Source organism: Suncus etruscus, chromosome 12, assembly GCF_024139225.1.
Source record: "Suncus etruscus isolate mSunEtr1 chromosome 12, mSunEtr1.pri.cur, whole genome shotgun sequence".
Classification (NCBI taxonomy): domain Eukaryota; kingdom Metazoa; phylum Chordata; class Mammalia; order Eulipotyphla; family Soricidae; genus Suncus; species Suncus etruscus.
The window spans coordinates 62,001,348-62,025,582 of NC_064859.1; the positions used below are offsets into that span (position 1 = coordinate 62,001,348).

The window sequence follows — 24,235 nt, forward strand, 5'->3', positions numbered from 1 at the left end:
AGTATTTTCATCTTGGTCTTCCCGTTGAAGTTTGTTCAATCAATTCATATGCAAACTGTGCATCCAAGAAGGGCAGGTGGGTGTCGGGGCTATAGGCCCAGAGCATGGAGTTGGTGTTCTAACCTGCTACATGGAGACTGCTATGGGTCAGCAAGCACTCCATCTCATCCCCACTGAAAAAAAAACCATAAATATTATGTCATGTAATAGAATGTCTTGAGGCTTGAAATTCCAGGCCTATTTCATCTGGAATCCTCGTTTCATTTCTTGTGGCTCAGCCTTTTAAAAGCTAGGAAGTTTTCTCCTGTTTTAGCATGCTTCAGTGTCCAAAATGGCTTCTTGTAACAATTGTGGTTATGTATTTCCTCCCTCAGTGGAACAGAAAACCTTCTTTTGAATTATGAAGAACTCCTCAAAAATCACTGCCAGTGGCAATTCCTGGATGTGTGGTTGTATCCAGGGGAACAACATGCATGGTTGTTGCTGGTCTGGGTCTCTGTTTTCCATGGCCCGGGATGAACCACTGGTTGTCTTGGAGCTTGGGGAAGGAGAGAATGATCCCCTTTCTCTTAAAGGCTGGAAGGAGGGATGTGTTGGTATACTAGGGTTGCAATAACAAAGTGCCAATGGCTAGGGGGTATAAATAATGGAACTTGATATTCCTACAGTTATGGAGACTTGGAAGAATATCAAGATGACCTTGATAAAAAAAAGTGATTTCTTCTGAGACTTCTCTTCCTGTATTTTTATACTCTGCATGTGTTCAAACCTCTTTCTATAAGGACCCCACTCTGATTAAATTATGGTTCTCACTAATGACCTCATTTTCACTTAGTTTTCTCTTCAAGACTCTTCAAAAAAAGTCACATTCTAAGGAATGAGGGGTTAGGAGTTCAAAGAAAGAATTTTCAGGGGACAGATTAGCTTCTATCAAAGAAGAAAGGTGTCTGAACAAAAACGGTTTGTTTTTTTTGTTTTTTGTTGTTGTTGTTGTTGTTGTTGTTTTTGGTTTTTGGGCCACACCCGGCATTGCTCAGGGGTTACTCCTGGCTGTCTGCTCAGAAATAGTTCCTGGCAGGCACGGGGGACCATAGGGGACACCGGGATTCGAACCAACCACCTTTGGTCCTGGATCGGCTGCTTGCAAGGCAAACACTGCTGTGCTATCTCTCCGATTGTTTTGTTTTTAAAGGTGGAAGAGAGGATGGTCAGCAAGCAATGAGGTCTGAGGGGAAAATCAGATAAACAAATATGATCATTTTAGATAGTGACTTTTCCTTTTTTGAATTTTTTGCTTTTATGCTTAGGGACAATTTCCTGTGTATTGTTCAGTGATTGATGTCATGGATATTTAAAGTTCTGGGGTAAAGAATCATGTGTTGGGGATCAGTCCTGGGAATTCCATGTGTAAAGCATGAGCTTGAGCCCTTTAAGTTATTTTCTGGCCCTAGAGAGAGATATATTGGGGAAGGGGAGTTTACACCTGGTGGTGCTCAGGGTTACTACTGGCTCTGTGCTCAGAAATTAATCGCTCCTGGCAGGCTTGTGGGGGGATGATATGGGATGCCAAGAATCGAACCTGGGTCCATCCTGGGTTGGAAGCATGCAAGGCAAATGCCCTACCACTGTGCCAACACTCTGGCCCCCAAGAGTGATAATAAGGTAATCAAGAAGGATTTTTGAGGAGTTAGCAGGTTGGACAGGGACCTGGAACAGCATCTCTTGGCAGGAGGTATTTGAGCTGATGCCAAGAGAGAGCTGAGGCAGAAGCACCACCTGGAAGAAACAGTGAATAAAAAGGGCCCAAGATGGGAATGAACTTGACAATCAAGGGCCTGATGATTTCCCCCCATCCCCTAGGTAAGACTTTTGCACCATTTATTGAAACAAATAATCTCAACCTAAATATTTACTCATCACTTTTGGTCAATTTCAACAATCTTAAAAACTACCTTGTGCAAAATATGTTTGAATTTGGCAATAATTTGAGATAATACTGGTTCTTTCACCAAAGGACTACCATAAAACTATGCTTTCAGACAGTAAAAAAAAATTGTTCAATACGATATAAAATTGAGCTATGTAGCCTATTTGCACATTTCAAATCCTTAAAAAATTTGAAAATGTTCAGGACCTTGGTATGCTCCAAGGCAAGCAGACTCATTAACTTACTTTTCTATGTTTAATTAAACCAATAGGAACAAAATCATGAAAAAAATGGGCTTCTGGGAAGAAAGATACAAAAGGGATAATTATTTCATCAACAATGTCCTCCAAAAGGTATTCTCCACTTAGGAAGGCCACATTTGATCTAAAAACTAAAACCTACAGTCTTTGGCATTGCGTAATTTACATGACCAAGGATTTCAAACCATAAGCCAAAAGTATGCTGCTTAACCCTTTTAGTGCTGACCTTCCCCAGGTCCAAAGGAGTGGTGGAGGCAATAAAATGCAAAGAGGACAGACCCACAGGGTATACTGTAGGAGGCAAGAGCACCAGAGTTTAGGGAAAAAAAGTCAACTCTGGATTAGGGCTCAGACAAATGAATCCCTGAGGTCCTAGGGCCAGAGACCACCTCTTCACCCAACTTTTCCCTCTGTTCCAGGTGTCAAAATCAAATCTTTCTCCAAGATGCCCTGTCAGCCCAAGGGGTCCAGGAGCCTGAGTCTGGTATGGAACATTCTCAAGGATTCCTTACTGAGCAGAGCAGTTGGGGTAGACACTGTGCGGTGATAGGTATCAGGCTCTTGCTGGAAAGCCCTACCCTGCTTTGTGTGAATCTGACTACCCTCCTCCTTCCTACTAGGCCAGGGCAACAGACCTCAACATCTGCCATGTCTTTTGCACAGAGAACTCTTGGGTCTTGTGTTGCACATTTCCTCTAGATTTTTTTTTCACCCTAAAGTCTAGTCAATGCTAGGAGAGCTCATGCCTAGAGTCAAAATGTGCAGTGTTGGGGCCCGGGTGATAGCACAGTGGGGAGGACTTACACCTTGCACATGGTCAATCTAGGTTTGATCCTCAGCATCCCATATGGTGGTCACCACACCACCAGGAATGACCCCTGAGTGCAGGCAGAGCCAAGAGTAATTCCTGAGAACCGCAGGGTGTGACCCAAACAAAAAAATGTGCAGTGTTTCTAAGGGCAGAGAAGCGTTACACACACTTGTATCACAAAAGGAACTTTGTCTACTGACCCGGCAACACATCCCTTAGCCCTCTAACTGCAGGCAGGAGCAGATCCTGCTTGGTGCAGGCGGTGCGAGCGCTGGAATCAAAGGGTGCCTGAAGGCTGGCCACTTCTGAAGGGCATCAGTGAGTAGCATCATCTGATGGGAGCCTCAGACTTTCAGAGGCTGAGTCCTCTTACGAACTTTTTTTTTTTTATTGTAGTTGGATTTCGGTCCTGAAAAGAACACCCCCCTTCACCAGTGCAGCATTCCCAACACCAATGTCACAGATCTCCCTCCTTCCCACCCTACTTTTATTCTGAACTTTTATTCAAGAAATGCTTCTGAGCTTGCTGCAGCGTGTCATCCTTGCTCTGTCTCTCCTTAGAGGACTTGGAAAAGCTTCCTTGCTCTTTCCCTAGGCTGGGCTCCGCTTCAATCTCTCAGAAATCCAAGGTCTCCTCTAGCCGAAGGCTGTAGTACAGTGGCACATGCTCACTCTGAGCAGTTTTCACAGGACTGTTTAGTGCAGAGTGGGTAAAGATACTTGATTTAATCTATCTAAAACATTGTCTACCAGAGGCCAGGACAATTGGTGCCTGCCAGGAATAATTTCTGAACGCAGAGCCAGGAATAACCTCTGAGAGCCATCTGGTTGACCCAAAAACCAAAATAAGCAAGCAAGCAAAAACAAATTCAAATAAAATACTGTCTGCTATTATTTCAACAGAGCATGTCAATTTGAAGGTTCTGTAACACAAAGTAGTAGAGAACCTGGGGCAACATTTCTTGAATCTGATGAGTTATGACATCACAAGCTGAAGTTGCTGGCCTGTGTTAGGCCCAGGATGTTGATGCTATGCATCCCTTCCACTGAATAACTCGGCAGCCAACTTGAGACCTGGGAACCTTCACAGTGGAAGAAGTGATTGTGTTGGTCTAATCAAGGTCTCCCTTCAGCTGCAGCTACAGGAACCACATTCTTATCCAAGTTCTCTTTGATGGTCTTCCTGGACAAAATTTTTGCCAATGATATTAAGGAACGTTTTGCATGTTGGGCAGGAACAAAGACAGGAGCTGTAGGAGAGAAGTTTATTGGCAGCCTGAAGAGAGTCCCAGCAGATGGCGCATCATATTCTTGACTGTTGGCTACTCTGGAGTAGCAACTGCAAATCCTGCTTCTATCTCCTGACCACACGCTAATAGCTCTTGTGTGGGTAGGTCATGAATAATGCAGCTGAATAAACATGACCAAACTGGTCATAAATAACCAGATATGATTATGGTGCATGAGGTCCAAGGACAAGAGAGTGAGCTTCATGACAAATCCTGTGTAATGTTCCCTTCCCACATCCTTTCATGGTTCAGGTCCCAGAGCTGAATCACATGAGCTGTCCTCACTGCCATAAGAAGAGATGCTGCAGCCTGAAAGCCATGTGTGCCTTTCATGGATGCAGCCAGTAACAACACACTGGTGTTAGCCCACAGTGGAGAGCAGCAAAGTGATCAACAGCCACAGAATCTGGTCATAACTGCTCATTGGTGTGGTGAGAGAAAAGGAAAGACATTAAAATCGATCCTTGCAGGACTGAATCTTTAGATGCATTAATGCAAGTTTAGCAAACCACAAGCACCATGTGACCACCTCTTTCACTGTAGACACTTAGCACACCAAAAATAGAAATGAACCTGTAGAAAATAAAATTCCAACGTTTGTTTTTGAGTTGCTGTCTTTTTCTCACTTGAAGGAGGCCAAATACAATATACTAGATTAATTTAGCCACCAATGGCAAAACATAGCAGTAGTGTTTAATAGAAACCAGATGAACAAAATGTTGGCCACACCAAGCTGGGCCAGCCTTTTAACTTTATTAGAAGATCAATCAGGGCTAAGATCCACTTGCTTTTAGAGAAATACAGTGATTATGACTGAATAGGCCATGTTGAATCTATACGTGGTCATTAATTGCAAAGTTATCTCCGACCCAGGGGCACAGACTGCTCAGTGGTAGTAAGAGTAACCCTGAACACTTATCATGAGAACTCTACTTAGACCCCATGCAAATGGACAGTGACTGTCCTACCCCAAGTCCCAGATCCCAACCGTAGAACTGACACAGTTCCCTGCAACAGCACAAGGAATCAAACACCCCTCAGGGAGTTCCTAATACCACGCTGGCACCAACTTACACCAGGTTGATAAAACATCCTGACGATGAGGAAACAGCAGCAATTTGATCTAAGAGCAGCTTGCCCTACCTCATCACCTAATGGTAACATGAAATCACAAGACACTCCGTCCTTTGATCTGTACAAAAACCAAGATTACTAATTACAGAAGACTGACTTTGACTACCGTATCTGAGCAGAACTCTTCCTGGGACCAATCAGTAAGACCCCAATTTAGGCTGCAGCCTAAATTTAGGATTTGTACAAAAACCAAGATCTCTAATTCTAGAGGTCTGACTGTGACAACCATGACTGAATAAAACTTCTAGAACCATATAAAAAGACTCTATACTAGGCTCTGTTCTAGGATCTGTGCAAAAAAAACAAGATCACTAAGTATAGAATACTGACTACAACAATCGTGATGGAGCAGAACTTCTAGAACCATAAAGGAAGCTCTAATCTAGACTTTATCCTAGGATCTGTGCAAGTACCAAGATCTCTAATGACAGAGGTCTGATTTAGTCAGCCACAACTGAGCAGAACATTTCCCGGCACCATAAAACGATTTTGGTGTTCGATAAGGAGCATGTCCAGAACCTGTAGTTGTTACCATGACAGTATGCTTCAGGAGTGGAGAGACCCTGAATCTCTTAGGCCAAAGGAATTCTCTTTCTAATATCCCCAATACTTACTGTACCTATGCAAACACACACACACACACACACACACACACACACACACAAACCCCAACCTTGCCACACTAGCCCTCCCTAGTTTTTTTTCTTTCTTCCTTTCTTTTTTTCTTATTATTGTTGTTTTGATGTTTTTTCTTGTTGCTGTTATGTTTTTTGCCATTGCTGGTGGTTGTTTTTTTTTTTCCAACAAACCCACAGAAATTGAATCACCTTGTTCTGCCTCATAAATTGAGGGGAGGGGGAAGTGGATGATACTAGAAGCAATCAGTCGCTTGAAATCTGAGTGGAAATAAAAATGATCAAACCAAAACACCAAGCCTAAAGTCAACAACAACAGAATAAAGATCCCCAATCACTATGTACCTTAAATATAATGTAAAAAACTTGTAATTCACATTGATCACAATAAAAATTATATATAAAAAATAAAGAGCAGCCCTGGAGTGAGACTAGTGCTATTGTTTCCAACTATTGCCATATCCTCTGCCAAGCTTCTACCAAGCCTGGCACTCTAGACTGATGTGAAGTACAGGAAGTGTGACTTTCCTTAACCTGCAGGATCCAGGAAGAGAATCAGTAATAAACCAGTTTTCTAGCATGGAACTTGAGAACTTGCAAAGAGTACATTGAGTCTGGGATGCAGAGATTTTTAGCTACAAAGACATGTTTGGTTCACTTGAAAGGCAGGCAGGGTTCATGTATCTGTGCAGACCTGATGTGAACAGGTAAAGAAGGATACAGTCTCCCACTAAAGAAACATTTAAAGATGTTTGTGGAGGGGCCTGAGTGATAGTACAGTGGGTAGAGTTTGCCTTGCAGGTGACCAAACCCATATGATCCCTCAAGCCCGCCAGGAGTGATCCCTGATCACAGAGTGAGGAATCATCCCTGAGTATTAATAGTGTGGCCCCAAAAATCAAACAAGATATTCCTGCAGATAAAGAACTTAATAGCTAAACTTCAAATTCTCAGTTGATGCTGGTCAGATTCATAAAATTCTGTTGATTTTTCCTATTCTAATTTCCACTAAGTCAGATTCTCATTTGCCTACTAGATGAACTTTTGTGGCTATTGTAAAACTGTGTTTTGTTGTAAATCCTATGGCAGCAAGTATGCTATCTCTCTGGCCCCAAGTACTACCGAGTGGTAGTACTGGTAGTACTGTGGTCCCTGAGCATTTCTTGGCCCACCACTAGATGTCAGACCTCTATTCCCTGGCAGTCCATAAAAGAAGAGTACCTTCTTTTGGTGCATGTGAGGATCTTATCTCCTGGCTTGAGTCAAAGCCCTGTGGTAGTCAGGAACCATTTGTTTGAAGAAAAAAAAAAATCATCAAAAGAATTGGAGGACCAAATGGATACAGGTTACCTAATAAAACCCACAGACTCATGAGACCTTGGAAGGTGAACAAAAAATCAGGAATAGCCACTTTTAGACATGGCCCCCAAGGTCCTAACTATATAACATATATATATATATATATATATATATGTATGTATGTATATGTATATATATATTCATTCATATATATAACTATATATATGAACCCACTGGTTCATGTCTTTTTACTTGGTAGCTGTTTAGGGGAGACTGATCACTGGAATATGGCAGAGGTAACCCTATGTGATTTCTGAGACCACAAGGAACTTAGAGTGGCCATATTAGAATTGACTACTCTGAGGCCATCTGCTCTGAAAGCAAAACTAGATAGAAGAATCAACCTTTAGTTCCAACCTTTAGTCCTGATCCATGCTCTTCTGCCCATTGAGTCAGTGACCTGGCAATGACAGGGAATTTTCTGTCAGGGAACCCAGGTCTCGGCTGTGTTAAGAGGGGCACAGAGATTTCCAGTGTTTTAACTGAATTCTCACTCCAGAATTCACAAGCATAATAAAATAATTTTGAGTTATTAAAGACGAGGATAGTTCATAATGTAATTATACCCAGAAGATTTACCCACAAAGTTAGGCCTAACACTGAGTTCTGCATTTTCTGTCTTTCTGTCTCTGTCTCTCTCTCACACACAATCTGTTCACCCCTTCCCTTCCCCCAGTTAGGTGTAGGGGGAGTAAACCCATCATTGGCTAAGGCATAAAAATTATGCTTCCTACCACTGAGCCACACTCCAGGGCCCTCTTGTGATTTCTTAATTCTTCTCATGTCATCATTGTTCTTGATCTAGGAGCCTAATATGGCCATTTAGTGTTCACGTCCATCACTACCACATTCAAAGACTTGAGATTTTATGTCACAATTCCAACCTCTAGAAATTGGAACTCCACACAAAAGATGACCATTGTGCAACATCAATATATTGATCACCCTCTTTCTCTGCCTTTATTTTTGTAGCATAACCTAATGTGCAATTACAATTTTTTGGGGGGTGAAACCTGGTGATACTCAGAAATTACTTCTGATGGCTTTAGGGGACCATCTAGACTAGAGGGTGCCAGAGATGAAACCCAGGTCAGCCATTTGCAAGATAATACCTCTGGCCCTGATAATTTTCTTTTTATTGAGGCCACAGTCTTCTGTGCTTGGGAGGCCTGAAAATTTACCTCCCAAAAATGCTTGATTTAGAGATAGGGTCAGACAGGTCATTGCTCTGGTCCACCATGTGTTGTCTTAGAGTCACCAAGTTATATGCTCTACCACTTGAACTCTACCTAGCTCCATATTTTTCTTATTTATATGTGTCTTCTAGTTTGTTAAAATGCAAGATCCATGAACTCAGATCTGTCAGCCTAGTGATCCATTAACTAGAAGAGTGCCAGATGTGCAATCAGGTAGATCCCTGCAGCTTATAAACACATCAGTCTTCCAATGTCCAAGGTGAAAGTCACAGATGTTAACCTCTGAGTGTGAGCTAGGTGAAAGCTAAGGCAGTGGTTGGTGGATAGTGACCTAGGCAAGTCAGACTTCATGTCCTTAAGGAACAGGCTCAACTTCTCACAGCATCAAATTTACTGTAACCATGCAGTGATAATTTTGTTTTGCTTTATTTTCCTTTTTCTTTGCTAGTGTTGGAAGTGTTATAATTGAAACATAATGTGATATCAAAGGATGATCCAAAAACTGAGTTAACTGTCCATTACTCAGGAGCCAAAAATTCAGCTGGCTTGCCTCTCATCTTGGCCTGGTGAGTGCCGATGGTTACTCAGAAGTCCAACAGCCCTCCAGTCAGGCTTTTCTATTCATCCAAAGAAGAAGTCGATGGGCACAAAGATGTGAGAACTATGGGCCCTCCAGGTCTTCTTTATGAATAGTCACAGTTGTGGCTTGTAGTATATGAAAAAGTTTCCATAAGATGATCCTTGGAATTGTTGTATATAAAAGTATTTCCTTAGGATTGTTCTGTGACTATTGCCCCACCTGACACTTCCAGGTGTGGCGCTGTGGAGTTGGCAATAAATAGCTTGATGGAGAGGAGAGAGGGGTCCTTTTGCGAAAGCTGCAGGCTGCAAGAGGCTTCTCTCGCTCTCTTTGCCCAACCTTTTACACCCTCTCCTTCTTGTCTGTGTGGATTATTATTTGCTGCGGATAAATATTACCAAGGTCTCCCCGCGAAAGGGGACAATGGCATGGGAAGTAATTTCTCATTCTGGGGACTGTTCTTGGGTTCACAAATACCCAACAAAGGATTTAACAGTCAAGATAATTTACAGTGGCTGATGGGAAGGAGCATAATCTCTACTAAGGGAAAACTGGCCACAGAGATAAAGAGGTAGGAAGACATATTGCTATACACAAGCATATTTTTGATAGCAAAGGACTGGAAAGCAACTCAAATGTCAGTCAAGAGTGACTGATTAAACTATGGCATGTGCTCAGATAAATTTTAGAGACTAGCCTACCTTCTTCTGGTTGACCAATACAATGCTGAGTAAGAAGGAAAAAGGCAAAATCAGACAAGGATGAATTGCATTTCATTTGTCTAAATGAAATAGTCATTTATCATGTCTTTTTTTAATGGAAAGATAAAATAAAAAAGTTATCTGTGGCTGAAGGAAGAAATGGGTATATAGAAATAAGTTACAGCAGTTCTCCAGATACAACTTATTTTGTGCATTTTACTTTGGAACTATGCTAAATGCATAATTATAAACCATGTAAACCATAATTTAGAAAATTATAAGACAATTAAAATTTAACAAATGATCGCTAAAAATGTAATCAAAATAAAATGGATGATCACAACCCTGATTTAAGTTTGGGGCACAATCACAGAGAAAGGATATTACACTTTATTTTAATATGATTTTATTTTAATTATTACTGTGATTTGAAGGGCTGGATGTGGCTGACCCAGGTATGCTGACCCAGCAGCCCATATGGTCTCCCAAGCTTGTGAGGAGTGATTCCTGAGTACAGTAATAGGAGTAATGCTTGAGCATCGGTGGATGTGGCCCAAAATAAAATAAAGCATTAATTTGAGGGCAGGGGATATAGTTCAGTGGTAGAGCACTTAAATCATATGTGTGAGGCTCTGAGTTTGAACCTGGACAAACCCAAACAAATAAGCACACACAAATGGTAGGAGCCAGAGAGATAGTACACTTAACATTGCATGCAGCTGACTTAGGTTCCATTCCTAGAGTCCTATATGGTCTCCCAGAACCACCAGGAGTGATCTCTGAGTATAATCAGAGCCAGGAGTAAGCCCTGAGCATCTCTGACTGTGGCCCAAAAGCAAAAAAAAAAAAAAAAAAAAAAAGGTAATAATTGTACAGCCCTACTGCGGAGACCCTAAGGGAAAAGATATTACAAAAGGAAAAAAAATCCATTATTTTCAGTGATCACCTTTTATGATAATTTTGGTCTTGTTCTTCTGAGGAATTAAAAAAATGTGTGACAACTATCTATTAAAACAAAGAAACATGGCCAAACCACTGCAGCAAGCGCTCTTAGCCCTCAGAGCTTTATCTTGAATTCTCATTCCCCACTAATAGGAACCAGGGCTCTCTGAGGGAAAAGCTTCAAGGGCCAAGCTTTAGGGGCCAATAGGATGATCCTAAAATACCCAAGATAACAGCTAAGCTGTCAGAGACCACTAACACCATGTCAAAGGGAAGTCAGCTATCTTAGCCTGTTTTGCTCAAGGCATAGTCTTGGCTCTGTACTCATGGATTACTACTGGCAGTGCTTGGGGAACCTTATAGGGTACCAGGGATCAAATCTGAGTCAAACACATGCAAGGTAAGCACCCTATCTGCTTTATATCTCTCTTGTTCAAAAAGTAACTATCTTGAAGCCAAAAAGCTCAAGATGAGACCATTTGAGCAACAACAGAAAGAATACTGGACTGAAACATACATTAAATATGTCTAACTTGAGTTCATACCGTCCGTACTCCTAGAAGTAACTCTTACTAGACATCTTGAAAAGACACAAAAGGGAAAAAGGAATTTATATTGCCTTTTCCATACCATGATGTAACTAAATAATTGACCAGAGGAAGTTTCACTTTATAAAGTGCTCCAGCTAAGAATGAAGAAGAAATAAATAGTAGCTCTCAAATATTACTTGCAGCCCCTTAAAAAGTAATGAATCTATGTGGTAATCATCAAAGAGGGGCAGCCGGAGCTTATGTGGCTTCCAATGAATGACTGCTCATAACTAATGATGTAATTCCCATTAAAACTCTAGATCTTACTGTTGGCACCTAAGAAATATACAGGGCAAGGAATATGTGAAGAGTCACCACAGAACTGTCCAGAGAAGGCCCAGGCTGTAAGAAATTCTACAGGATAAATGGCCTAGTAAGCCATCATCTAATAAGGCACTAGTTATTCCAATAGGATGCTGAAGTATGAGAATTGCTCACATTTCACAGATGAAAGATTTAAAAGGCACATAAACAAGTTCGACCTTATTCAGTCTAGTCATGAGCCACTCAGAAATCTGAATGATGACTGTATATTTGAAGGTATTTATAGTGCAGGGGTGGAGAGAGGGAGGCACTGTGGGAAGGGGAAGGAGCAGTGGATGTGTGGCTTGAACCCAGAGCCTCATAGGTGCAAAGCATGTGCTCTACTATTGAGCCACATGCCCAGTCTTGTTACATTTTTCTTTAAAAAATACTTAGCATTTGGGGTTGAGGCATTAGTACAGCAGGTAGGACATTTGCCTTGCATGTGGAAGTTGGAAGATTCTTGGCACAATAAACCTGCCAGGGGTAATTCCTGAGGACAGAGCCAGGAGTAACCCCTGAGCATTGCTGGGTATGTCCCACTCTCAAAAAATCCATAGCATTCAGTGATGTGTGAAATATTTAGATAAAATGATACAAAAAAAAAATCCAGAATCTGCTTCAAAATCATCATGGAGTGCGGAGAGCACTAAGAGGAAACTGGCTGAATGCTTATTTGTTGAGTGGGGCCAGCGATGAAGACATGGGGCTCAACAGGCTCTTCTCAATTATTGTTTTCTATTTGCAATAGGGTATAATGAAACATTTCAGATATCCCTAAAATTCAGGCATGGAACCCTATTACCTTGACAAGTAATGCCTTTTTCAATTTTTAGTTTTCAATTTGCAATACCTGTTAACTCCCTGAAGCTCTGGCCTAGCATAGATTGGAAAAGCTGAAGGAAGCTGGCTTTTACAAGAGAATGGGGAAATAAAGTCTAGAGAGCAGGAGTTTACCTAGGAATCCATTTGGGGGATGAATCCCAAGCAGTCACGTTTAGTATTGGTGCCCAGGGTGGAATTTCATAAATGGGAAGCAGATCTGGTGAGAAAATCGCTGCTTCAACCCGTTTGGCATCCCCATTAGCATCCTGTTTAGTAGGACATCTGTGATGCAGAACCCATGCCAGCCCTCATTGCTGGGACCAATTTATGTATCAAGTTATGTATCAGTTGTCACCTATCTCAGAACCATGTAGAAAGGTTGTGGGAAAGTTTTGATAAATGGATGAAACAGAAAAGCAGATTTGCAAGACCTTTGTCTGTTGTTGGAAAAATTGCTCAAGGGAGGAGAGCAACTTCAAAATTACTTTGGGGCCGGGAATATTATAGTTATATCAACTCAGGTTAGATCTCCTGAGTACTGCTCCACACTCCACTTCCCTAAATGGAGCCCCACTCCATCCACAGCACCCTGATGTGGTCTTGGGGACTTCTGAGTACTGCCAGGGTGGCCCAAGTATTTCTGGCAGTGCAAGACCCAAGAAGCATTGTATCCCTGGACTTTTGACTTGGTGAAGAATTACCCATGTTCCTCCAGACCTCCTGCTAACTTCTGAGAAGGTTCCTGAAAACCCTGCTCCCACCCAAGTACTTCTTGACATGTCTAATTTTTTGTCAAAAGGACAAGAGTCCCAGAAGCCTCCTCACTGGGTGTGTTTATCATTAAAGTAGCAACTCATTCTCTCTGGTCCTGTCTCATACTGACACCTTCCCTTTGCTCCTGTCGCATACTAAGGCAGTGACATAAGTTTTTGTGTGTGGATTTTGGGCCACTCTTAGCAGTGTTTAGGGCTTAACTCCTGGCTTTGTGCTCAGGGATCACTCCATATGGTGCTTAGGGGACCCTATGGGGTGCCAGGGATTAAACCTGAATAGGCCATGTGCAAAATGTGCTCACTGTATTATCTTCTGACCTGATTTTTTTTTTTTAATTAGAATCACAGCCAGCAGTGCTGGGATGCAAGGGAAGTCCTGGACCACTCTAAGTGTTTCAGATCTGAAGGTTCAATGCCCAGGATAGGTGGGCTGGAGGACTGTCAGGTCCACATTGACAGTACTCTGGGGGCCATGCAGTGCTAGGTATTGAACTCAAGGTCTTTCACAGGCAAGAGGCTCTGTCCCTGGCCCCTCAGCTAGCTTTCACCTGTGAACTTGAATGGTCTACCATATTAGCTCTCAATCTAGCCAGTGTTTTTTTCAGACACCTAGAATGTATCATCTCTTGGCTGAACTCTCAGAAGCAGGTGGTCCTGGAGTCAAGGGCATTTCAAGTGCTTGCTTAAACTCTCCATGACCAGTCCTACCATTCCTATCTCCCACTGGCCTAGGATAATTCCAGAGTCATCTCTGGAACACAGCTTAGGATCAGGAGCATTACTCCTCCTAGGAGGCAGACTGGAGAGGCAGGGAAGACCACAGACTTCCCTCTCTGCTTATAGTACCAGTGGCTCTTTCAGAGATGATTCCTCCAAAGGTACTTCATTCAGGCAGAAGTGATGCTTTAATGTGACCTCTCAGATCTAGAAGAGCCTGTAGAGGGGAATCTAGTCCATTGCCCTGGCCATCTGATGAGAAGGCTGGCAGGGCATAGCCACCTGCTACATGCCATGGAAGTCATGGCAAGACCTTCTGTCTCTCTCTGCCACGTGTACAAGGCTAGGACATCCTTCTCCACATGGTCAGAAACACTTCTTACTCCTGACCATGCAGGAGGGTTTCAAATCAGAATCATCTAGAAATCATTTTGCCATGAGTTTGCTCACACTTAAGGCCATTCACATGGCATTTGGGAAGCTGCCTGTTCCTTGGTCAACAAAATCTTTCAGGAAACGCGCATGCAACCTAAGGGAAGGGTCTGCAAGCAGGAAGAATCATGGTGGCAGCAGTATGGGTTCAGTAGCTGCCCCTCTGCCCTCTGCAGCACATCCTGTGGAGCTGGATGGGCAGGGCCAGGGAAAAGGGTCAGGACTGGGTCTCTGCAGAAGGGAAGTGAGCTCAGGTCTCCCATCCTTGCATCTTTAGAAGTCATATGGAGAAACGAAGATGGTAACCTTGGAAACATGGTTGGCCTGGAAGGTTCGGTCCAGGTATTCAGACATGTCCACATCCACTTCCAGCGTCTGTGGACCTTCTAGAGGCTGGATGAGGATCAGCTCACCCGTCTGTCGATCTGAACGCTGCATCACAAAGTGGCCGCGGCTGTTTCCACCCACAATCCCAAACCTCAGGCTACTGGGTCCAGGCCTTCCTGGAGCAGAGGCCGTAGCCATACGGAAGAGTGTGATGGGCGTTTGCAGGTTGGAGGGCAGGGATAGGTAGTGGAAGGAGATGGTCTTGGGCAGGTGGTGGCACGGTCTGCTGTCCATAGGGCAGGGGTTTCGCTCACACTGGCTGAAACACAAAAAATCATTCCTCAGAGACTGGGGAGTGGCACTTTGCAATGGCTTATCCAATTGCCATATCACAGAGGCCATCAGTGTTACACCCCACTCAGGAAGGGCACACATCAGAAGTGTCTTTTAGCCTTCTTAGGTGTAGTGCACTCCTGAAAAAGAATTATTTGCCAAAAAGGCCCGCTTAAAGTAGTCAAATCAGTTGACCCTTTGCGTGGATTGTTTGTCTATAGGCCTCAGTATTTCTTTCTAACAAAGAAAATACAGTGCCAAAAGCCCGCCAAAAGTCTCCTGTTGAGCTCTCTTGTGATCTCTCTCCCCCCATTTCCTTAAAGGTATCTGGTTTCCTTTTACCTGTCTCTTCACATGCTAATTATAGCTTTGATCTCATTGGTTCATCCCTTTTCCTTTCTCCCTGGCTACGTCCAAAAATCCGTCTATATATAGGCCCAACTCAAGGAATAAAGCCTCTCTCTGGCCTCTCCCTCTTGTTTTCACCATGTAATTCTTTGTGGTCTCATTTATTTCATATTTCATAATTCATATTTCATATTCGCCCGCTTCGTGCTTCCGCTTGATTCCCAGTGGGAAAATGAACCCACTTAGGTTTGCTTAGGCACTTTTATCTCATCAAAATATAAGTTCCGCAGCACATCAGGAATATCTCCCAGTTTCAGGCCCACTCCATAGCCACGGATGTGTCTGGTTTGTGTTCAGTTAGGAAAGGAGTGCTCGCCTGACTCACCTGCTGAGGTATGTGTGTGTAGATGGGATGGCTGGGCTATGTACAGACATGATAATATCTGTATTTTGGGCAATTCTGGGAATTGAACCTAGGTTTCACACCTGCATGAAATGTGCTCTATCACTGACCTACATTCTTGACCCCGCTACTATACTATCCCTTTGTTTTAAGGTCACCTTAAAATCATCTCTGCTCAGAAATTACTCCTGGTGGGGTCTAGGGGACCCTTTGTGGTGCTGGGGGGGGGGTGAAACCTGGCTTACTGATTATAAGGAAAGCACTTTACCCACTATACTCTCTCTCTCTGGACCCTACTATATTTTACAAAAAACTAAACAGGGAATTGTATAATGCTATTGATGCTACTGTTCAGAGCAGGACCCCAACAGTTATAGAGTCCATGGGGAGGTTTTCTGAAAGTAGGTAAAGCCTCTTCCTGAGCAAGTGGAAATACAGGGCAAAAAGTACACACTGTCCCCTAAGTCAGGACACACCTGACCCTGACCCTTCGCTAGGTGAATCCTGAGGAATATGCTGCTGTGTTCACACTCACGAACGACTGCCGTTTTTCAGTACTGCCAGCTCTCCTGCACTCTTTAGATCTGCCATAGCTCTTAACCACTTGTCTCCACCCAAGCATCACCATGTTTAAAACATCATAACAATTCAAGGGGCAGCAATCAATAGCTTGGGAAGTAAATTAATTCTAAAGACAGTTTTGGGGGACTTTTCACCTTCAATTCAGAAGGAGGGGCAGGCACTCTTTAACAGAGTATGCACCTCTCCTTTGGGGTGAGCAGAAAGCTTTATATATCAAGCTATGATGTTACTAAAATTCAAACCTCTACAGTCCATTTGCCACTCCCAGTTCCCAATCCCAGTACCTGACAATGTCACTTTGGGGTAGGTACAGCCCCAGGATCCTCTGTCAGTAGAGGACTTAGATTTCTCCCATTGGGGTAAAGTGGGTTCTTGGTGCTCCAAGCAGAAGAGAGTTACATGCAACCACTAAAGCGGCCTGAAAGTGTTCGAGGTCAGACTTCCAGCTTCTGCCCTTTAGCTTTCTTCAGTGCTATGACAGCCATCTTCTCTCAAGCCCACCCAGCCACCCTGCAAGCCAGGCTGATGTGTATACTAGTCCCACCATGCCCATACATACAAGGGAGATGTCTTCACATAGCTGACATTGCTGCTACCCTTTGGACACTCAGGGCTGACGCAGTGGAAGCCTCCACCAGTGTTGATGCATGTAGTTCCCCGTGGGCAGACCTGCTGTGAACTCACACACTCATCAATATCTGAAATAGAGGAGAGTCAGTGAGGAGATCACCTGAGTTCCCTCCATGACAGATAGGAGCACACAAAGGGCTCATGCTGGCCCTAGAAAGTGATACTGCATTCATGCACCACCATATTCCAAGTTTGTCCTTCAGGCAGGAATTCCTGTTGTCTGACAACCTGAAATCCAGGTCTTGTGTTAGAGCTGCAGACTCCTTCTGGGGAATGTTCTGCCCTGGACTTCATTCTTCCCTAGGGTACCACAGAGCACAGGTGCTGGAGAGCACCAAGTTCTCACCAAGGCTGAAGAGTTCTCAGTCATGGTTCTCACCAATCTGCCTCCTTCAAAGGCTCATAGTTGCTTTTATCATACCCTTTAAGTTTCAGGTATTCTGAAGAGCCTCTGCTCAGCCTCATTTCATACCCAATGAAGAAATAACCCCACTTTTCCTCTTTAGAAGCTTGCTTCTTCCTACAATATGAGTTGCCTGACTTGAGATTATTTCCTCTACACCAGGGGTCTCAAACTTGCGGCCCGCGGGCCATTTGCGGCCATCCCTACAACATTTTGTGGCCCGAGGCCCGCCTTCAAATAGTGCAGTATTCGTGATTATTCGCTTACCGAATAATTGCAAAAAAAATCGCATTAGTAAGAAAAAAAACCACATTAAACATTCGCATACCCCGAGCAGTTTCGTTCGGGGTATGCAAATGTTTAATGCGGTTTTTTTTGCGATTTTTTTCTTACTAATGCGATTTTTTTATTGCGAATATTCAGTAAGTGAAATCCCTTATGCAGACCTGCCTCACCCTGACTTTGCCTCCTGCGGCCCCCAGGTAAATTGAGTTTGAGACCCCTGCTCTACACCCACAGTTCTGTATGGACCTTTAGGAATCCATGTCAGATGGTGGATGAGGGAGGATGAGTAGATGAATATATATGCTAAAAGGAGGGATAGGTGAGTGGTGAGTGGGCTGATGGATGGATATATGTCTAAGTATTGATGGACAACTAGATGGAGGGCAGGTAGACAAATATGTGGGCAGATAGATGAATAGATGGGCAAGTGGACGGATGGATAGGTGGACAAACAAATGATGGGTGGGTAGATGAATGTAAGAATCCATGGATAGATGGGTGGGTGGGTACTTTTTTTGTTTGTATTGATAGACAAGTGGGTGGATGGGCAGATGGATAAAATGTGTGGGCAGACAGATGGATGGATGGATGATGGATGGTTGGACGGGTGGGAAGACAGATGGGTGGGCAGCTATGGATGGGAGAGTAGAGTGAATAAATGAATGGGTGGTTGGATGGTAGGATTAATGGATGATGGACCAGACCATGGTTAGGTACTGCGTTGAACCATGCAATGGATCCCTGTCTCCAAGGGGAAGCTCCTGAGAGATATAGATGTACCATTCTACTAATGTGAGGCAGGAAGCCCACACTTGCAGACTCAATTCTTCTCTGACACTGTCATTGGGGTCTCAAGGGTGAGGACTGGGATAAATAACTAGATAAGTAAATAAAAAGATAAATCACTTTGCTTTCAGGTCTACAAATGCACATCCTGATTATGAGCTGTCAATATCCACACACACACACACACACACACACACACACACACACACACACACACACACACACACCTTCTAATACTTGTATCTGTGCTAAGCAGCAGTGTAAAAAATGGGAGGTCTCCAAATGCTAATACGTTTTCAAAAGTGAGCACAACTGCTGGAAGCAGGCCTAAACCTCCCATATATTCCCAAGTGGGTAATGGACACCTTGGTCATACTTGTGCTATAGGAACAAGAACCCATTCTGGTGTGTCCTATGTCCCTAGGACCGGTGTGCTATTAATGGAGTGACTTGGGAGGGTTCTCCGGCTCCAGTTCTACCAGCCTCCTGCTTTGTATCATCTCCTTTTTCCACTGGGGGCCTCTCACTCTGCTGTCATAGTGCAACCTGCTAGTTAGAGGAGTTTCCCACTATGCCTGGCATCAGTCTTAGAAACCTTACTCAGTCCTTAGGGAGGCAAAACAAACCCAGGGACAGTATTATGCACCCCTCCCCCAACACACTCCCACTCCCTGAGAAGCTGTCTCCTCTAGACTGTACCTCTGACTCCCAAGCCCGCAGGCTTCATGTCAGGTTTGGAAATGGGAGTTCTGAGGGGTCGAGGTGTTGGTTACTTGCTACACTCCTGTCCAGACTTACTTCTGAAGGTAGCTTTGCCTGCTATGGTCACAATTTGTCAGATCCTGATCTCTTCTCTCTCTCTCTCTCTCACTCTCTCTCTCTCTCTCTCTCTCTCTCTCTCTCTCTCTCTCTCCCCCCTCCCTCTCCCTTTCCCTCTCTCTCTCTCCCCCTCCCTCTCCCTCTCTCTCTCTCCCTCTCTCTCCCTCCTCCTCCTCTAAACCTGGGTAGTAGTGCCCTTTCACTTTGACTGTTTCTGATCACTCAGCCTCCCTTTCAGTCCTCATAGGAGAAGGCACTGAGAGGCAGAGTGGAAAACTATTGTAAGAAACAAAAAAGGGCTGGAGAGATAGCGTGGAGGTAGGGCATTTGCCTTGTATGCAGAAGGATGGTGGTTTGAATCCCGGCATCCCATATGGTCCCCTGAGCCTGTCAGGAGTGATTTCTGAGCATAGAGCCAGAAATGACCCCTGAGTGCTGTTGGGTATGAACCCAAAACCACACAAAAAAAAAAAAGAAGAAGAAAGAAAGAGAAAGGAAGGAAGGAAGGAAGGAGAGAGAGAAAGAGAGAGAGAGAGAGAGAAAGGAAGGAAGGAAGGAAGGAAGGAAGGAAGGAAGGAAGGAAGGAAGGAAGGAAGGAAGGAAGGAAGGAAGGAAGGAAGGAAGGAAGGAAGGAAGGAAGGAAGGAAGAAAGAAAGAAAGAGAAAGAAAGAAAGAAAGAAAGAAAGAAAGAAAGAAAGAAAGAAAGAAAGAAAGAAAGAAAGAAAGAAAGAAAGAAAGAAAGAAAGAAAGAAAGAAAGAAAGAAAGAAAAAAAAGAAAGAAAAAGGGCTAGAGCACATGCTTTGGTCTCACAGGCTTGATTCCTGGCATTTTGTGCTTCTTCAAGGACTCCAAGGAGAAGCAAAAAATAAGGTGGTGGATCTAGCACATATGACCAAAATGAAGATCATGAAAACCCAGAATGGACTGACAGTCTCTTAAGAGTGAGAATTCTCAGGGCTGGAGAGATAGCATGGAGGTAAGGCCTTTCATGCAGAAGGTCAGTGGTTTGAATCCCAGCATCCCATATGGTTCCCTGAGCTTGCCAGGTGCGATTTCTGAGTGTAGAGCCAGGAGTAACCCCTGAGCACTGCTGGGTGTGACCCAAACACCAAAAAAAAAAAAAAAAAAAAAAAAAGAGTGAGAATTCTCAAAACTGAGCTCAAACCAGTTTCTGGAGCATGTGTGGAAAAGAGAGCCCACATTTGAATTGTTTTTCTCTTATTAAATAACAAGATGCTAATGATACATGTGACATATGAGCAGCAGTAGTTCTTATATTCATGTGTAACTTCAATATCACCCAAATCATGCTACTTGTGTGCAGACCTTCATGTGTGTTTCTCTCTCCCTTACTCCTGCTTCAAGACCTGGTGCAGGACTCAACATGAAGACAAGAGCCTGGACTCCAGGGAATGTCAGGATAACATTTTATTTTCTATCTCACTAAAAGCAATAACTTACCCATTGCCTGAGATTTAGGGCCCTCTGGACACTGGGTTGCAGAGGTTTAGGGCAAGTCACAGAACAAGTGGAACTCAGCACAATCTTATGTATGCCTCATTGGGACTGGTAGGTATTTATTTCAGGCTGTAAGGAGCTCACCAAATCTCCGCCTGTGCATCTTACTTCCCTAAGAACTACACTGCCATCATCAACTCAGGTTAAGACTGCTTTCACAAATCTTTCTGAACCTGAAAGAACTTCCTCTCCTCCTAGCCTAGGTTTGTCAGGTCACCTGAGATTCAGGGTAACAGGTTAGTTACTGTGCAGTTGAAGTGGGTCTAGGTGTGGCCTGAAGACCACTGTGTGGGCCTGGCAGGGTAATAACTTGATTTGAGCAGAAACGTACCTGGATCCTTTCCTCTGTGTTCTTCCCCAAATTTAACTGCACAACAGCATTACACCTCCAAGGGCCATAAGGGCTGTTCTTTCATGAATTAATTTTGGGGGATACAGCCAGGCAACACTTTGGGCTAATCAGAGAGGCGCTTGGACAACCATGTGGTGCCAGGAATTGAATCTGGGGTCCCAGTACCAAACATGTACGCCAGTCTTTCAGGCCATCTTCTGGTCCTATCTTAGAGGCAAATGTGCCAGTCCCTGTAGGGGTTAGTGGAGGTGAACACTGAACCAGGAGTCTCCTGATTGTCTCCAGGCTGCATAGCTGGTGACCAGCTGGCTGCTCTATTTTTGTGTTTAGTCTTTGCTGAAGGCACAACTGGTGGGAAGATAGGACCCAACCTTAAGAACCACAAGAGACAAGTGGCGGGCCCGGAGAGATAGCACAGTGGCGTTTGCCTTGCAAGCAGCTGATCCAGGACCAAAGGTGGTTGGTTCGAATCCCGGAGTCCCATATGGTCCCCCGTGCCTGCCAGGAGCTATTTCTGAGCAGACAGCCAGGAGTAACCCCTGAGCACCGCCGGGTGTGACCCAAAAACTAAAAAAGAGAGAGAGAGAGAGAGAGAGACAGAGACAGAGACAGAGAGAGACAGAGAGAGACAGAGAGAGACAGAGAGAGACAGAGAGAGAGAGACAATTTTCCTTTTTTAGATGGAGGACCATCTAGGCTGAGAGGGTCTTTTCTTAGGAAAAAAATATTGAGTGTATCTGAGGTTTTTTTATTCCCTTACTACTCTTGCTCCGCCCCATTCTGCGGTGCTGGCAGGCCAAAGGAGCAAAGCAGTGCTCACCTGTCCTGCTGGCACCTGCCTTGATACTCACCTTCACAGCTCTTCCTGTCCCCCAGGATCTGATACCCAAGAGGGCAGCTGCATCGGTAGGAGCCAGGGGTGTTCACACAGGCATGCATGCAGAGCCTGGCATGCCCTTCCTGTCTGTAGAGCTCGCACTCGTCCACATCTGCCAGACAGAAACGCCCTGTATGACGTGGGAAGTGGTACTGGGTTTGGAGACCCACCTGCACTCTTTGGGTATTATCTCAGGATCCAGTTAAGAAGGTAAAACGGGGCCATCAGCACCAAATGCTCTGCTCTGGGTCTGAAGGCTTGAGTTGTTTATAACCCGATAACTTGAGAGATCAGGAGAAACTCGTACTAGTAGTCAGTAAAGCTAAGCAGGGTGAGAGTGCAGAGGATGAACCCCAGGTCCCTCCTCAGCCCCAGCCAGCTGTGGCTCAATGCTTTTCTAAATGGGATGAATAGCTTAGGCCTGGTCTACTGAAAAGTCTGGAGGCCAGAAATTGCCTTGTTTGGTTGCTGTGTTAATGGGTCGCACCCAACAAGCTTGGAGTGTACTCCTGGCTCTGTGCTCAAGAATCACTCCTGGCAGGCTGGACGGGGGGACCCTATGTGTGCCAGAGACTGAACTGATCAGGTGGAAGGAGCTTTTGGGAGACCCCGCACTATCGGGGACCCTCGCAGCAAGCCCCAGTCTGGTCGCTCTGTGCTCTGTGCACCTCCCGCCCAGCCCGGCCCACGCCTACCCTGGCAGATGCCGTCGTGGCCGGCCAAGGCGCCGCTCAGGTGGAATCCGGCCTCACAGCTGCAGTGCTGCGCCCGCTCCACCTGCGCGCACCGCGGGGCGCGACTGAAGGCCGGGTCGCTGTCTTCGGGAGCGGCTATGGGGAAAAGACACAGTCAGCTTGGCCCTGGCACCCCTACCGTGGGTGCAATTTTGGGTAGGGGTCTCTGCCCCTTCTCAGAGCTCCTTCTGGAAAAGGGAGAGACAAGTCACTGACCACCAACCAGGACCACAGCACAGGTACTACCCAGAGCAGGTGCAGCTAGGGCAGGACCCCTTCACAAAGCTGCGCAGGGATTTTCAAAAGTCACATTTTTACTGAAAGGCTTTTAGACGACTTTCAGATATTAGCAGTGATCCTTGGGGTTTGAAATTATGAAGTTTAAAACATGACCTTTTTTTGTTGTTGTTGGTGGTGGTGGTGTTGGATTTTTCTTTTTTTCTGGGGGGGGGGGCACACCCGGTGATGCTCAGGGGATCACTCCTGGCTATGCTCAAAAATTGTTCCTGGCTTGGAGGACCATATGGGATGCCGGGGAATCGAACGGCAGTCTGTCTTAGGCTAGCGCCAGCAAGGCAGATGCCTTACTGCTCTGCGCCACCGCTCCGGCCCCAAAGCATGATCTTTTGGTCAGAATGAAAGTACAAGCTGACCTGGGATTTGATCTTCCACATTGTCTGCACTGCCAGATTCCTGAGTGCAGAGCTGGGCCTAACCTTTGACCAGTGCAGGATGTGGCCAAAACCTAAATCCAAACAAAATACTACTGGGAGGGGGGAGGGTAGAAGGAGAAGAAAAGGAAGAGGAAGAGGAAGAAAAAGTAGAAGTAGTAGTAGTTTTTATAGTGTCTAACTCCTATTGTTAGAACACAAGCTACATTTTCTAATCAGAAAAAATGCTCTTGAAGAATTTCAAAGGATTTAGAGCTCACCTATTTAGAGATTAGAGAAACCAAGTGCTGCTCAGAGGAAGTAGAATTCAAAGACCCGAAGTTGGTTCTGAGACTCCAGAAGCTGAATGGTAATTGGGAAATTGAGGAAGCGACAGGGAGTTTCTGTTTCATGGGGACTGTATGGACTTTGCAAGATGACCCGTGCTTGGTGGGTGACAGTGGGGATGACAATTAGTATGCACTGAACAGGACACTTCAAAATGGGTTAAAATAGTGGGTTTTATATTATATCTTAATATAAATATAAAATACAATTTTGCCCTAGTAGCATGATTGCTATAAAATATCAAGTCGAGAGAGGCACCTTGAGGAGGCTGGAAAGACACAAGCAGAGCTGCCAGGGAGGCAGGACAATAACAAAGGCCTGCCTGGGCCATTTGTGGAAACTGAGGGATACATCTGGCAATAGTC

General features: G+C 44.4%; 1 protein-coding gene and 1 pseudogene across 1 annotated transcript in view; both read right to left on the reverse strand.

Annotated features, from left to right (window-relative positions):
• Positions 1-3,362: 3,362 nt before the first annotated feature.
• Positions 3,363-13,331, reverse strand: LOC126024236 (E3 ubiquitin-protein ligase AMFR-like; annotated as a pseudogene).
• Positions 13,332-14,505: 1,174 nt separating this feature from the next.
• FBLN7 (fibulin 7) overlaps positions 14,506-24,235 on the reverse strand; it is a 36,084-nt gene continuing 26,354 nt past the window's right edge. Inside the window, exons 6-9 of the mRNA XM_049784642.1 lie at positions 22,834-22,968; positions 22,113-22,250; positions 17,027-17,165; positions 14,506-15,120 (exon numbers count right to left, since the gene is read on the reverse strand). Coding sequence (XP_049640599.1) covers positions 14,748-15,120; positions 17,027-17,165; positions 22,113-22,250; positions 22,834-22,968 — 785 coding nt within the window. The 3' untranslated portion in view covers positions 14,506-14,747. The remainder of the gene's footprint in view (positions 15,121-17,026; positions 17,166-22,112; positions 22,251-22,833; positions 22,969-24,235) is intronic.